This window comes from Heliangelus exortis, chromosome Z, assembly GCF_036169615.1.
Source record: "Heliangelus exortis chromosome Z, bHelExo1.hap1, whole genome shotgun sequence".
In the NCBI taxonomy this organism is placed as follows: Eukaryota; Metazoa; Chordata; class Aves; order Apodiformes; family Trochilidae; genus Heliangelus; species Heliangelus exortis.
The window spans coordinates 27202402-27216465 of NC_092454.1; the positions used below are offsets into that span (position 1 = coordinate 27202402).

Here is a 14064-nt window from a genome sequence, read left to right on the forward strand (position 1 = left end):
TATTTGCATTACTCTGTAGTCTCAGGCACTGCTCAACCTGCAGTAACTTTGGAGTGCACAGAGGTACCTAGAATTTGAACTAGAAGCTGGACAATAAGAGAAACAGAGCAGAGAAACTTAATTTAGCCCAGAAGGGAAACTGCTTTGAATTACACAATATGCTCACACTGAATCTGGACTGTCCTGTACCATCTGCCACCAGTACCAGTGTCATGTCTCTTCACATGTAATAAAAGTAACTGGAACTACGTTTTTTCTAGAGCCAGCCAACGAGATGTATGGTTAAAGAAATGGGTTAAAAACCTGACTTTAAGCTAGTTTTCTATACATGCAAGTAGAACAATTTTCAATCTAGGATAAAGTTTTACAAGTAATAATGTAAAAACAACCAAACAGAAACAAAGTACATCCTGATCACTTAAACAGTGATCAGGGCTTTCTCACAAAGAAAAATGAACATGCATACCAAGATGAACCTTCATACCTGTGAGTGTCTATGAAGTCATTATATTCCGAGTTAGGGTCTATCTGTTCAACTGAGGTCTGTATCTCTTTATGGACATTCACAATCTCTTCTGTTACAAGACTGGTGATCTGGCTATACTCATCCAGAATTCCTTTTCTAGAAAGGAAAAAAAATTCTATTGTGTAATATGGCATAGATGGCATTGAAGAAGCTTTAGACTTTCAATTTGCTGCTTCTACAAACTCTTATTGCAACTGGCTAAAAATATAGAAAAAAAAAAGACAATACATTACTCAGAGAAATCAGAGACAAACTGTGTCCTTTTCTGTACAGATTGGCTATGAGTGAGAAGTCTCAAAGACGATGCTCCTTGTATTGATCTCCACACTTCTACACTAAAAACTGTAGAGATTACAATTAAAAGGAATGTATACAACTCATTAATGACACTCCTTTTCACAAAAGACTTGGAATGCTTGTTATAACCTGGACTGAAGCTTTTCATGTTCTGATTGACAAAATAAATATATTGTGCCATAAGGCAAAGTAATTCACAAAACAGTGCACATTTCCTTTAAAAAATTGTTTTCTTGTAATTCTTTTTTCATCTATCCATTTTGTGATTTGGACATTCAGACAAAAATAAGCATAAATCACAAGCTAGCATATATATACAAAAAGAAACAAAATCAAGCAAGAAGTTCCTATGAAAGAGTACAAGCAAACCACCCAGGCTTTTCTCTACCTGCTTAAAAGAAGAGTGTGAAAAACCAAGTGAATAGGGAACAGTAAAAAGAGCAGGTTACAATGTGCCACTACATCCAGTTAATAGCATCCAGTTACATATCCTCAGAACACCCTATTATCTTTCATTTCTCTATAAGTGATCCTTACAGTTTTTTCTTATTTCATTATTATTGTATTGGCTGTGATAGTATGGTAAGCTTTCTTAAAATACTGCTGAATTTCAGCCAGCCCAGAGGAACACACAGGGAAGAAAAGTATCACTAGATTTTTCCTGGTTAAGATCTCAAGTTACATTCACTCTGCAAAAAGTCATGACTGCATATTTTCAATAATTTTTCTGAGAAGATAACAGATAAAAGAAGGCATTAAATCTTTCCTTGCCTGTGAGCAACACAGAAAAATTCCAGAATATAGGCAAATGTCAACTACACCAATGCCTTGTCAAAGAGAAAGGGAATAAGGGAATCCATGTTAATTACAAAAAAAAATTCATTAGAATGTTAATCTGCTGACTATTTGCCAAACTATTTGCTTACTATTAAGTAAGCATGTTTCACAAAATCCACACCAAGCTCTACCACCTCTTTTTGTACATCAGTGATCCTATAAAGGAGTCATCTTCTATTATATTTAGATCTCACAGTAATTATTACAGGTTTTCAGTCCAGTCATATCAAAGGTGAGTTGGTTCAACAGGTTCTTGTTCCATCATCAAACACTTCAGAGAATTACCATAACTCATAATTCCGAAAAACTACCTCAATTTCAACATGTAAATTTAATTGTAGCTTTTTGCTGTAATTAACAGAATTATATACAAAATTAAGATTTAAAGGACTGTACAGAGACTGTTGCAAATGTCTATTTCACTTCAATACACAAATCAGAATCAAAGGAATCAGTATGATACTACAGAGTGCAGTTAATGGTGTTACATAAGCATGTAATGTGAAATCCCCACCTCTCCTTCACTTCCTGTGTGCTTAAGTCACGATAAACATAGACTTCAAAGCATATAAGAAAATAAGCTAAAGAATGGTTCCTCGCATCTAAATGAACAATACCTACAAAAAAACCCCTAGCCTAAGTGATTTAAATAACACTCCACAAACAGACCCACACAACAGAGTCCCTAACCAATTCCCATCCTTCTGGAAATTAGAGGAAGCAGCATGGTGGTTACAAAGCAAAAAAGAGGCTTTATAGTCTTCATTGTTTTTTCTCGAAGATTATCAGCTTGCACATCATCTGTGATGAATGATTTTTAAAATTATCTTTTGGGAAAAAGGTAATTTTATTTTTAATGTTGGATTCCTTACAGTGAGATCAGTTTCACGTGATACTATTACTTCTCCCACATTTATGATTAATAATACATCTGCCTGGCCATCATCCACAATAACTTTCAAGAGAGCTGGCCAGTTTAAACCATATTTGTGGCTGGTAGAAATACATAAAAGTAAGACTACAAGAGAGGAAACAAACATGCTGTTTGTATACTAGCTGATGGACAAAGCCTGAGCTCAGCTATAAACATTACAGTTAATCTGTTAGATTTCAAAATTTTATGAGAAGACAGTGTCTCACTAGAATGTGAACCACTCAAAACTACTATCTGCATTATCTGGGTAGACTTTTCGATGCAGAATTATTCTCAGTTCAGAGATGAAAACATCTTTTTTCATTATCCCCAGGTATACAATTAATTAATCACAATTCATGATTTTAAATAATTCTATACATGAATTAGTATACCACAAATATAAAATTCTGAAATTTAATATATAAGAAAACATCTTACAGGGCTTTAATCATTTCTTCTTGCATCTTCTGTAGTGAATCAAGTAAAAGAGGAAGTGTAGTGTCATAATATTGGTGCTGATGTAATTGTGCTCCTTTGAGTGCTAACACATACTGATTATGCAACATATGAAGCTTCATAGTGGCTTTATCACACCGGTCTTTGGCTTTCTCAGTTTCCTTTCCTAAGAGAAACAAAGACATAAAATGCACATGGTGGTTAAAAAGTATGCAAACTTGTAGATGACAAAAATATAGTCGATTTATGATATTTGCATGGTTTTCTACAGTAGTTTTTTCAAGGTACTTCTCTTAAGAAGGCAAAATCTGACCATATTCAGGTCATTAGAAAGATTAAATGTCTTGATTTTCTAATTAGAAGCATAATTAAGAAAAAAAAAATGTTGTATTTTTGTTAAGCAGAAAAGTGAAACTTCTTATCTAAAAGTACATGTAAGCCACTATCTACACAGGTATAAAAATAACAAAACCATAAAGAACAGAGAAATAAATACAGCTGTCAAGGAAAAACTTATAAATCTTTTATTTACCTTAGAACAAATACACTTTTTTTAATGAAGAAAATTAAGAGATGTCCTAATATGTAAGATACACAGTTCCTTAAAAATCTGTTACTACATATCATACCAATAAAGGAACGGGGACACACAAGCATCTCACACCATTACTTCTGTCCAAAGTTGGTAGCATCTCTACTAAAACTTAACATTTCCTCATCACTGTCAGTATCCAGATCAGGATGTTGGCTCTCCAGTCTCTGCTCCCCACTGTCAGAGTCCAGAAGTCCTCAAGTTCATGCTGACAAGACCAGTTCAGCACTCAATCTGAGGTACAAGGTACTTCAAGAGGTCACCTATTCTATCTTTTGCCCCACTAACTGCACAGCTATTTGGCATATGTTTATATGATTTTCCTAAGATCTCCAGTGACAGGTAACATGTAACTTTTCTTCAGGTCTACAGAATAAGCATTCCCCCAACCTCCTCACCCCTACGCTCTCCAATGGAAATCTTTATTGCTTTAATTTAAACCCTTATTTAATTCATATGTGCCAGGAGTATGACAAATAGATTCACTGTCTGCAAACCCTCTTTTCTATATTAGACTAAATACTCTCCTCTTCTACCTCATCTTTTAAGCTTCATGCTAACTGACCTACAGGTCTTCTCTTTTAAGTCTTGCTGTCTTTTGCAGCTGACTGATTCACAACATTACACAATGGCAACTTCAGTCAAGGCTCAAAGCAAGGAATAGCTTTACATTCCAGACACCGCTAGTTCATAAATACATATAAAATATAAAATAATGTAATTAAAAAATTGCATCTTTTTTAATACCACACAAACATGGCATCACTAATTACTTTTGCTTGGGCAACTGATCCTGCCAAGTCACACTACTTTAAGACTCATGTTTCAGTTTAATATTTTTAAATCTACAGCTGCCTTCTAGTGCACTTTCAGCCTCTTCAAGGCATAGTGATGCACAGGATTGTTGACAGCTAACATGGCTTCCCTTGGGACAAATTGTTCCTGACTAATCTGGTGGCATTCTATGATGTGGATACAGAGAGGTGGTGGATAAGGGAAGAGATAAGGGAACTGATGTCATCTAACTGGAGCTGTGCATTTAATGCAGTCCTGCACAGCATCCTGGTCTCTAAATTGGCAAGATATGGACTTGATGGATGGGCCACTTGGTAGATAAGGAATTGGCTGGGTGGTCACACTCAGAGCTGCAGTCAATAGCTTGACATCCAAACAGAGACCAGTGATAAGTGGTGTTCCGCAAGGGTCAGTCCTGGGACCGGTGACATTTCACATCTTTGCTGGAGACATGGACAGAGAGATTGAGTACATCCTCAGCAGGTCTGCCAACAACACCAAGTTCTGTGGTGTGGCTGACATGCTGGAGGGAAGGAGGCCATCCAGAGAGACCTTGACAGGCTTGAGAGGTGAAGTATGAAGTGATGTATGATGTATGAAGTTCAACAATGCAAAGTGCAAGGTTCTGCACATGGGTCAGGACAATGCCCAACACAAATACAAACTGGATGGAGAATGGATTGAGAACAGCCCTGAGAAAAAAAGACTTGGGGCTGCTGGTTATTACAAATAGCTGAACATGCAATGGCAATGTGTACCTGAAGCCCAGAAACCCAACTGTCTCCTGGGCTGCACTGACAGAAGTGTTGCCAGCAGGATGAGGGAGGTGATTCTCCATGTCTGCTCCACTCTTGTGAGACCCTACCTGCAATACTGTGTCTAGTTCATGAGCTCCCAGCACAGGAAGGACATGGACATGTTAGAGCAAGTAGAGGAGAGCCACAAAGATGACTGGTGGGCTGGAGCACCTCTCCTATGAAGAGGAGCTGAGAGAGCTGGTGTTGTTCACCCTGGAGAAGAGAAGGCTTCAGGGACACCTCGTAGCAGCCCTCCAGTACCTGAAGGGCACCCAACAGAAAAACTGGCACCAAATCCTCCTCAGGAACTCAACATGTTGGGGTGCCATGTTTATGTGCCTGTATATTGCTGCATGTAGCACAGAGAATTAACACGGTAAGTTAGAGATCTTCCATTACAGAGCTGTGATCTTGTCAGGATCATGAAGGCATGGTGGCATGGCTTCCATGAAGTGCTGCAGTGAGGAGATACAGGCTTTTAGGGAAAGACAGATTGGCAAGATAAAGAGAGGGTGTTTCCCTTTATGCAAGAAAGCAGCTGGATCACATGGAGTTCTGCCTGAGGATTGAAGAGGAGCCAGAGATCTTCTAGGTTAGGATTAAAGAGAAAAGAGGGAGGTCACAAGAAAAAGCCAAAAATCTTGGCTTCAGAGTTGTTTTAATTCTCTGTATTATAATCTCACCAGGGCATCACAGCATTTAATTTCAGGGGAAAAAAGTGGAAAAAAAAAAAAAAAGAGACAAGTATTAGTGCTTTTGCTCTATTTTTTTTTCTTTTTGTTTTTTTTTGTTTTCTTCTTTTTTTTTACTGAAGCAACACTCCACCTCTGAGAAAATCTTCAGTATATAGTAATGCTTCAGATTGATGAAATATTTCTTCCTTCGTTTGCTTTAGAATCTTTTATTTTTGTAAAAATCAGCATCAAAGTATAAAGCTGTCAAAGCATATAGTGAAATATTACACATTTCCCAATGTTTATGATAGCAGTTTTTTAGATAATGTCCCAGAACTGCATTTATCTTGCTATTTGCATTCTTTTCAGCATTTTCAGTAACAGAGGTAATTTCTGAACATTTTGCTGTCTCCCCGATTTTTTATCAGCAATAAATCTCCTATACATAGTCACTTCCTTATTTATTTCAACTCCAGAGACACATTTTCACAGAGCATTATTTCGGTTTGAAAAGAATATTACTTTCTATTCCTTGCATTATTCCACTGAACACATCCTTTATACCTGTTAATCAGATGAACAAGGTTTTCAGCAGGTCTTTTTCTAACAACTTTTTTTCTAAAAAGCAATGAAGCTTGACTTAAATCTGCTTCTACACACTGGTAACTGGAGAGAATACTAGCGGGACCCCAACATGACTTTTCTCTTAAGTGAATTTTGATAAAGATCAAGCACTTCTAAAACTAAAGCAAATAGTTTTAAAACCTAGAATGACAGAAAAAGAGACTCACTTTACAGTGATAGATCAAGACAACGTAACTACTTATACTCAGGGCAAATGATTCCCAAACCTGATGAATATGTCACACAATCTACACTGAATTCCTGAGGAAACTGTGCTTTTGGAGGCAACCTTTTAATTTCTCCATTTCTTCTATTAAGCATTTCTTCATAGTTTGATCAATTTCCCAAGTCTTCATCACTGCACAGGAAAGACACAGCTTGTACTACCTGCTTTATAACTGAGTATTCTGTATGACCTATTTAACTGCTTTCAGGGCTTCCCTGACCCAACTTATTTACTTAAATTCAGATTTTCATAAAATGCTAGGCACATCTAAACACCACGGCTGATTATGAAAATTATATCCTCAGATGACAGTTCTTATTGATCCCAATAAAACAACAATTGACATGGCTTTTGAAGCATTCTGATTTTCATGCTGAGCCTGGTTTCACTTCCCTAATATTAGACTAGACTAGAATACTTATTGGGGCATCTCTCTAGCAAGCCAGTTCCAGTGTTTGACCACCCTCCCAGTACAGAAATGTTTCCTAATGTCAAGTCTGAACCCTCCCTGGTGCAGCTGTGATGCATTCCCACATGTCCTGTCACTGGACCCGGGGAGAAGAGCTCAGCACCTCCCTCTCCAACTCCCCTCCTCAGGAAGCTAGAGAGAACAAGGAGCTTCCTCTCCAGCCTCCCTTTCTCCAAGCTGTACAAACTCACTGTCCTCAGACACTACTCACAGAACATGCCTCTCAATTCTTCCACCATCTTTATTGCTGTCCCCCACGTTAATTAAAGGACATTGATATCCTCCTTAAATTGAAGGGCCCCGAACTGCACACAGCACTCAAGGCAAAACCACCCCAACTCTGAGTACCACAGGATAATCCTTTCTCTTGACTGGCTGGTCACCCTGTGTGTGATGCCCCCCTGAAGGTGGTTTGCCTTTGAGGGTACCAGGGCACACTGCTGGCTCCAGTTGAGCCTGACACTGACCAGCAACCCCAGATCCCTTTCTGTAGGGCTGTTCTCCAGCCACTCCTCTCCCAGTCTAGACTTGTGTCCAGAAGTCAGAAGACTGCAAAAATAATTTATATCAATCCAAAAAGTATTTTTATGCAACTGCTGCAACTAAACTAGGATGGCTCTGATTCTTAAATGCTCAGGAAGAAAACTCCAAAATTTCATGAGTGACCAGCCTTACCATCAATCTCCAAATAAAGAGATGGAAAAGTAATGCTTTTAATTAACAAGGGTTTCGCAAGACTAAAATTACAAAGATAAACAAAAAACAGATAGGATCTTGGCTTTTAATCTCTAAGGTTTTTTTCTTCCTTTATGTCTTGCAGAAGGCTTACATGAATGTGTTTCTTCAACAAATAAAATCAGCCTCTCCCACCTCGATTAAATTAGTTTCTAAAAAGAGGGTAAGAAGTTTTTCCCTAATTTCATATATCAACTAAAAACAAAACAGTTTTGTGATGGATAAAAACTATTTGTACATATTTCAGATTCCAAATCTATGGAATACCAAAGACTAAAACTTCTGAGTTAAGAGTTAGTTCAATGAAGTTATCTACTTAATGTAAAGACAAATAACATGGTATAAAAATACCTAAAAATAAAGTTCAATCTTTTGAACTGCTGACAGAAGTTTGAGCTAATAACCACCACTAGTAAATTCTTTCAGACCTATGAGTGTTGGTCTGTGATAATTAAGGAGAAGACATGCCGGGGTATACGATACAGTTCAGACCCATTCTATCACATAAGAATGTTGCAACATAGTTTCCACATAAAACTAACAATTAGTAACAAGAATACAATAAACAGGTGTGGTGGATATATGAAAATGAAGGCTGCACATTTTACTCAAGATTATATTGTATTAAAATCCTGAATGAATTTTCCAAGGCTACATTGTTTCTGTTCCAACTTAAAATATTAACTGATGGAAACTATTTCACACTTAGACATCTAACACCAAAATTAGCTATAAAAGATGTTAAATTGTCAAGAATTTTTATGGAAAAGAACAAATGAATGTTTATTATTTCATAACCAAAAATTATTCTATGATTCCATGTACCCATTCCCTTATAAATTTTATACAGCAACAAGTAGTGTTTAATCAAAAAAATCAAGAATGAAAACACTGTAAGCTCCTAATGGCACACTCTGAACTACACTTAATAAAGATGTACAATTCTACACAAACAAAAGTAATTGTTGAAATAGAAAACTTAAATAGAAGCAGTTACTGAGCCAATCACATGAGATTCAAACTCTAATGAGATATCGCTCTTGATATTTACAACTGTTCTACAGTTTCCATTTTGTGTTTTCTACCTATTATTTATGAAAATTTTTAGAAACTTTATGCCTCCTTTTTTAGACAAACAATGTCTTTATTATTTGGCTTAAGTTTTTTTAACAAGTTTTCCTGGAGCAGCAACATACCACACTATCTACTTTGTTATTCAGCATTACTGATGTCAGCACAGCATTATAGGCTGCGTGGTTTTTGTGTTCTGGGTGTGTCTTCCAGGACAACTGCTCTAAAAGATTCATACCTTTTTTTTCAGTATCACACACCCAAAAGATTTCAGAGTGCTGTCCATTTTAATATGGAAAACCTATCTAGTAAGTTTTTCTCTTATATTTTGTTCCAACACCACCACCATGCCCTAGGAACATAGCATTCCCTATGACACTAGTTCTGCCAAGGAACATGAACATGATGAGCATTACCAGTACATTCTCTTTTTTTCTTTTTTAGAAAGTTTTCCAATACAGAAGAGACTGTTGTAATCCATTTGTCCATAGCCTCAGTTGATGAAGTATGCTTCATTAGAGAGGCACTGGACTAGTTCAGCTTGCTCACTTGCTCATCCCAGCTTGCTTTCTCTCAGCATACAATAAAAAACTGTCTGGGAAAAAAGGCTAAAAACTACCAGCCAGACTTCCTGACACCTGGGGTGGAGAACGTGGCCAAGAACACCCAGACTGCATTTGTGATTCCAGTGGTAATCACTGATCCAGAAAGGAGCAGCAAAGCACAAATAACTAGGATAAGGGATAGAACAAACAAGATAAATGAGTCCCTTCTTATTATGACAGCATGCAGACACTGGAAGGCCACAACAGGGCAGTGCAATCAAGCCTAAGAATCAAGTGGCAGACAGGTCTCAATCCTGCACCCTCAGGAACACAACTTGTTCTACAGCTTCCCTGATGCCCAAGCAGAAGCAGCACTAGCAATGGGCTCCCCAGAGCAGCTCCTGACCTGGCATCTTAGACACTTTCATTGTTCTTCATATTTGGAGAGCACAAAGCCTTCCATAATGTAACTCCTACATCCTTTAGAAAGCAGTTCCCTTTTACTGACTACAAAACTACCCAAGAAATTCTATCAGCTGCCTTCCCATTGCCCTAACAGAAACAAAATCTGTAATTAATCAGTATGATTAATGTAATGCTTAACCCTTACTCTTTTTACTCTTTTAACAGGTCCTCTTAGCGTTTTCAGGAAAAAGTGAAAACAGATGTAACCTTGTGTTAGAGCATCAACTAAGTGTTGATTCTAAGTGTGTGTCCTGTTAGCTGGTGGAAAATATGACCCACAGTAATTCAAGCTTACCCAAGAATACTTTGTGACTGCAGAAAAACATAAAAACAACAACTACTGAAGAAGATCCACATTCATAATTTTGCCAGGTTTTACCCATTACAGTTAATATCCTCTGCTGTGTCTATTTAGCTCAGAACTTAAAATCACTTTTAACAACTCAATCAGAGAACATTGAAATAATTCTCCCAAACTACAGAACCACTTGTACCTTTTTCTCTAGCAGCTCTAGTGAACTTACTCTCTCACTGGAAGATGGCTTTGCTAGGCTAAAACAAAAACAGAAGTCATTAAATTTCAAAATCACTCCACTTGAAGAGTGTAGAAATTCCTAAGTTGTTCCTTTGCGTGTCTTGCACTCTTCTCATTCTGACCAGCTTTTGTAGCTTCTGTGCAAATTTACAAGTAATTCAGCATGCATAAGCCCAGGAACAAAGACAAAGCAGTACGTCTTAAGACGTAATTGGCCCGTTCTGATCCAGACAGGTGGGGCCAGATGCTGAGGTGGAGACTTGGCTTGCCAGATGAAGTGAGTCTGTTGAGAACAGCATTTTACAGAAGTAAACCTGGACTGGTTCTTTCAACATATTTCTTGCAAGACCTGGTGTCGAAATAGTGTCAAATCCTTTTTTATTTTTTTATTTTTTTGGTAATAAAATTATTTTCAGCTTATTTTCAATACTTGGCTATGTCCTCCACTGCTCTAGTAGGTACTGTTGCTAGCTTTGTTTTCAATAATTCCTGAAAAGCTGAATCAGTTTGCACATAGCACATAATTTGAACAGAATCTAGTTACTGAACTGAAGCATGGAGTAATGAAGCATTAAAATTTTAAGACCCTCCTAACTTATTCATTTCACAAACCAGTTTGACAACTTGAGGGCTCAGAAATCCCATGAAAATACCACAGCTTAAAAAAAATTCAAACAGCTCAGCTGAACTGCGGTTGATGTACAACAGCAATAGCTCACCAACTAAGAAAACAGTTGTACTTCATAACACAGCCTGGAGTGCAATAAGGGAAGAATCAATTCTGCAGTCTCTGGATAAAAAGCTTGCAACATCTTTCTGGAGGTCAAAATTTGTTAAAACAGATTTACACTAAAATGTTAAGGAAAGTGAAATTAAACATGAATTGTAGTATAAATACTAAATCGAAGCATGAAAGAGAAGGTCAAGGAAATCCACAGGAGAAATAAGTGTACTAAGAACAGCTTGTATTTGCTATTTATCTAAAGAAACATTAATTCAGTTAATCAGAACGACATCAAAACATCACAGCTACTGACAGCCAAAACGTTCATTGATTTCAGTGGGAAAGTTTGGTGCTTCAGGAATGGAGAATGATCAGAGCTGTAAGAGGAAGAGGAGATAAAAAGAACGTAGATAAGATGAGACACAGATAGAAGATGAGATAAGAAACTAAGCTCACAGCACCCTATTATATTTTCCATATTGCGTACTGTATGTCCCTCTGTTAAGCAGTTATTTGGAAATAAACCAAGCAACCAAATTACATGTTTAAGTAGAAAGCTAGGGAATTGGATAAAATTATCAACTGCATATGTATTAACATTTTTAAGCTAAAAAGCAACAGAAAAAAGCTGAAGCTAAACAGTGCAGTGCTAAGTATAACCTCTTATCTCATGCTATTTTGTTATTACATTCACATATTGGCCACCACAACTGATTTTAAACAAATTTGGAAGGAAACAATCTTTCTTCCATCACTGATAACTACAATATTGCACTGTGGCCTACAGTACAACAGAACCCAGGAAAATAACTGTAATTTTAGGCAGTCATACAAAAAAATCAAAGATGGATCTTGGAATTCTATTTATATACTGCTATCTGATTAATTTTCTATCTTATAAGGGAACACAGCACAACCACAACAGTCCACAGGATACAAGCAGACTGCAGATACAATGAACATGAGATGGAAATGACACCCACTTAAGACCATTTACAGTTCATTTGAGCAATTTTACATTCCAAATATCTCCACTGAGGGAATAACAGAATAACTTGAAAAGGTTTTTCACCTATACAAAAAGAAATAATTCAATTCATTATTTTTTTTAAAGTACCACAAAGTATGACAATTATCCTAAGATACTAAATGAGTATCTTTATATTGAAATTAAGTTGCTCAAAATAAAAACATTACCCTGAAAGAGTTCTAGCACATTGGAAAAGGCATTAATAAACAGATGAAATTAACACAAGTCAGTCATACCTTTAGCCACAGCTTCTTTATACTTCTCTTTGGCAGAATTTACTTCTTTTATTAGTTGTCTATAGCTAGATTTTAGTTTCTCTAGTTCTGTCTTTGTGACCTTTAAAAAAGCAAACATAAAAACGATTAAAAGTACTCATCCTCAACATATTAAAAAACCTCATAGCATTAGTGAAAGAGAATTAACAGGATTTATTTTCCAAAATAAGGATGTTAGCACCTTCTATTCACTTGAGATAATATCAGTAAGGTGTAATAACAAGGTGTAATGAAATGAAAATCAGTGAATGTCTGAAATGCAGAAAGAGGCCTGAAACACAGATATTCATATATATCAGTGTAATGAAAAATATGTTTAGGGAATCCACCTTCTCATAAACACTCTTTCATCCCAACAACCATAAAGAAAAAAAAACCACCAAAAATATGTTTATGAAATCATACTAGATGAAAAATTTCTATTAATGTGCTAGGAAAAATAAAAATAGAAAAATGTCTAGATATTATAGTCCACACAAATGGCTCAGAAAGAGCAACAGTGCAGGAGCCAATTTATCTTGTAACACTTAAATCCAGAAATTACAAGAATCCAAATAAAACAAAGGAAAAAAACAACCAAACAAACAGAAAAGAACAACAGAAAACATTACATCAGAACCCAAACTACAGCAGAATATAGCAGCAAAGAGTCATTTTTGCTAAAAAAAAAAAAAAAGCTGTCTCTTCTATCCCAAATTTTTACCTACTGTGTAACAAAATTAGAACACTGTTCAGAAATAATCACAGATCATGAACTTGTCCAGAAAAGGTAATGACAAACCAGTCCCTACAGTATCAAAAAGGTGGCATATATAGTAAAGAAAAGTAAAAACTTGAACAAAAATAGGCTTGTCATGGAAAACTGTGGAAGAGGAACTCCCCTTCACGTAATGCACAGAAAAGGAAGTCCCTTCTACACAAAAACTACTTCCCTTGGAGCTGGCAAGAAGGATAGAGTTTATAATCCACATTTTTTTCATGAGGCAAGGCCCAGATACTGCTTTCAGACTCAAGAACAACATCTGGAAACTTAATGGTTTCCACTAGGTAGCCAACAAGACGCTGCCTAGCGTTCCTATTTCCATGCCAACAATGCAGGGATTTAATTAGAAGGCAGGAATTTTCTCCACATCAGTCCCATATTCTCATGTTTCTGCACACTAAATTACATTCACAGCTGTTGTTATTATGGACTAATAGTGGAGGTACAGGAAATAATAACTTTATAACAAGTGTGTTATAAGGACACAAAGAAAAAACAAAACATAATTAAAAAACAACAGAAAAAGAAGAAATCAAGAAGCAGTGAACACAATTAAGAACAAACTATGGGAAATAAAAGGTAGTTTATAAGAATCCTTTGTAATAATTACAATATACTTTACTGATTCTTAGACTGTATTCTTCCAAAAGACAAAAACAAAACCACAAGCAGGTCTATCCCCACATAATGTTTAAGGAACTAACATGGTCAA

At 36.5% G+C, this 14064-nt stretch overlaps 1 protein-coding gene across 4 annotated transcripts in view; it reads right to left on the reverse strand.

Moving 5' to 3' along the window:
- The window catches only part of FER (FER tyrosine kinase), a 112733-nt gene that overhangs the window by 74889 nt on the left and 23780 nt on the right, over positions 1-14064 (reverse strand). For 3 of the 4 annotated variants that reach the window (XM_071731201.1, XM_071731200.1, XM_071731202.1), the window contains 3 exons: positions 12551-12650; positions 3015-3198; positions 485-622 (listed from right to left, as the gene is read on the reverse strand). In XM_071731201.1, the coding sequence (XP_071587302.1) occupies positions 485-622; positions 3015-3198; positions 12551-12650 (422 nt within the window). Of the gene's footprint in view, positions 1-484; positions 623-3014; positions 3199-11504; positions 11662-12550; positions 12651-14064 lie in introns of those variants that run through there. The other variant, XM_071731203.1, reaches the window with a different exon arrangement.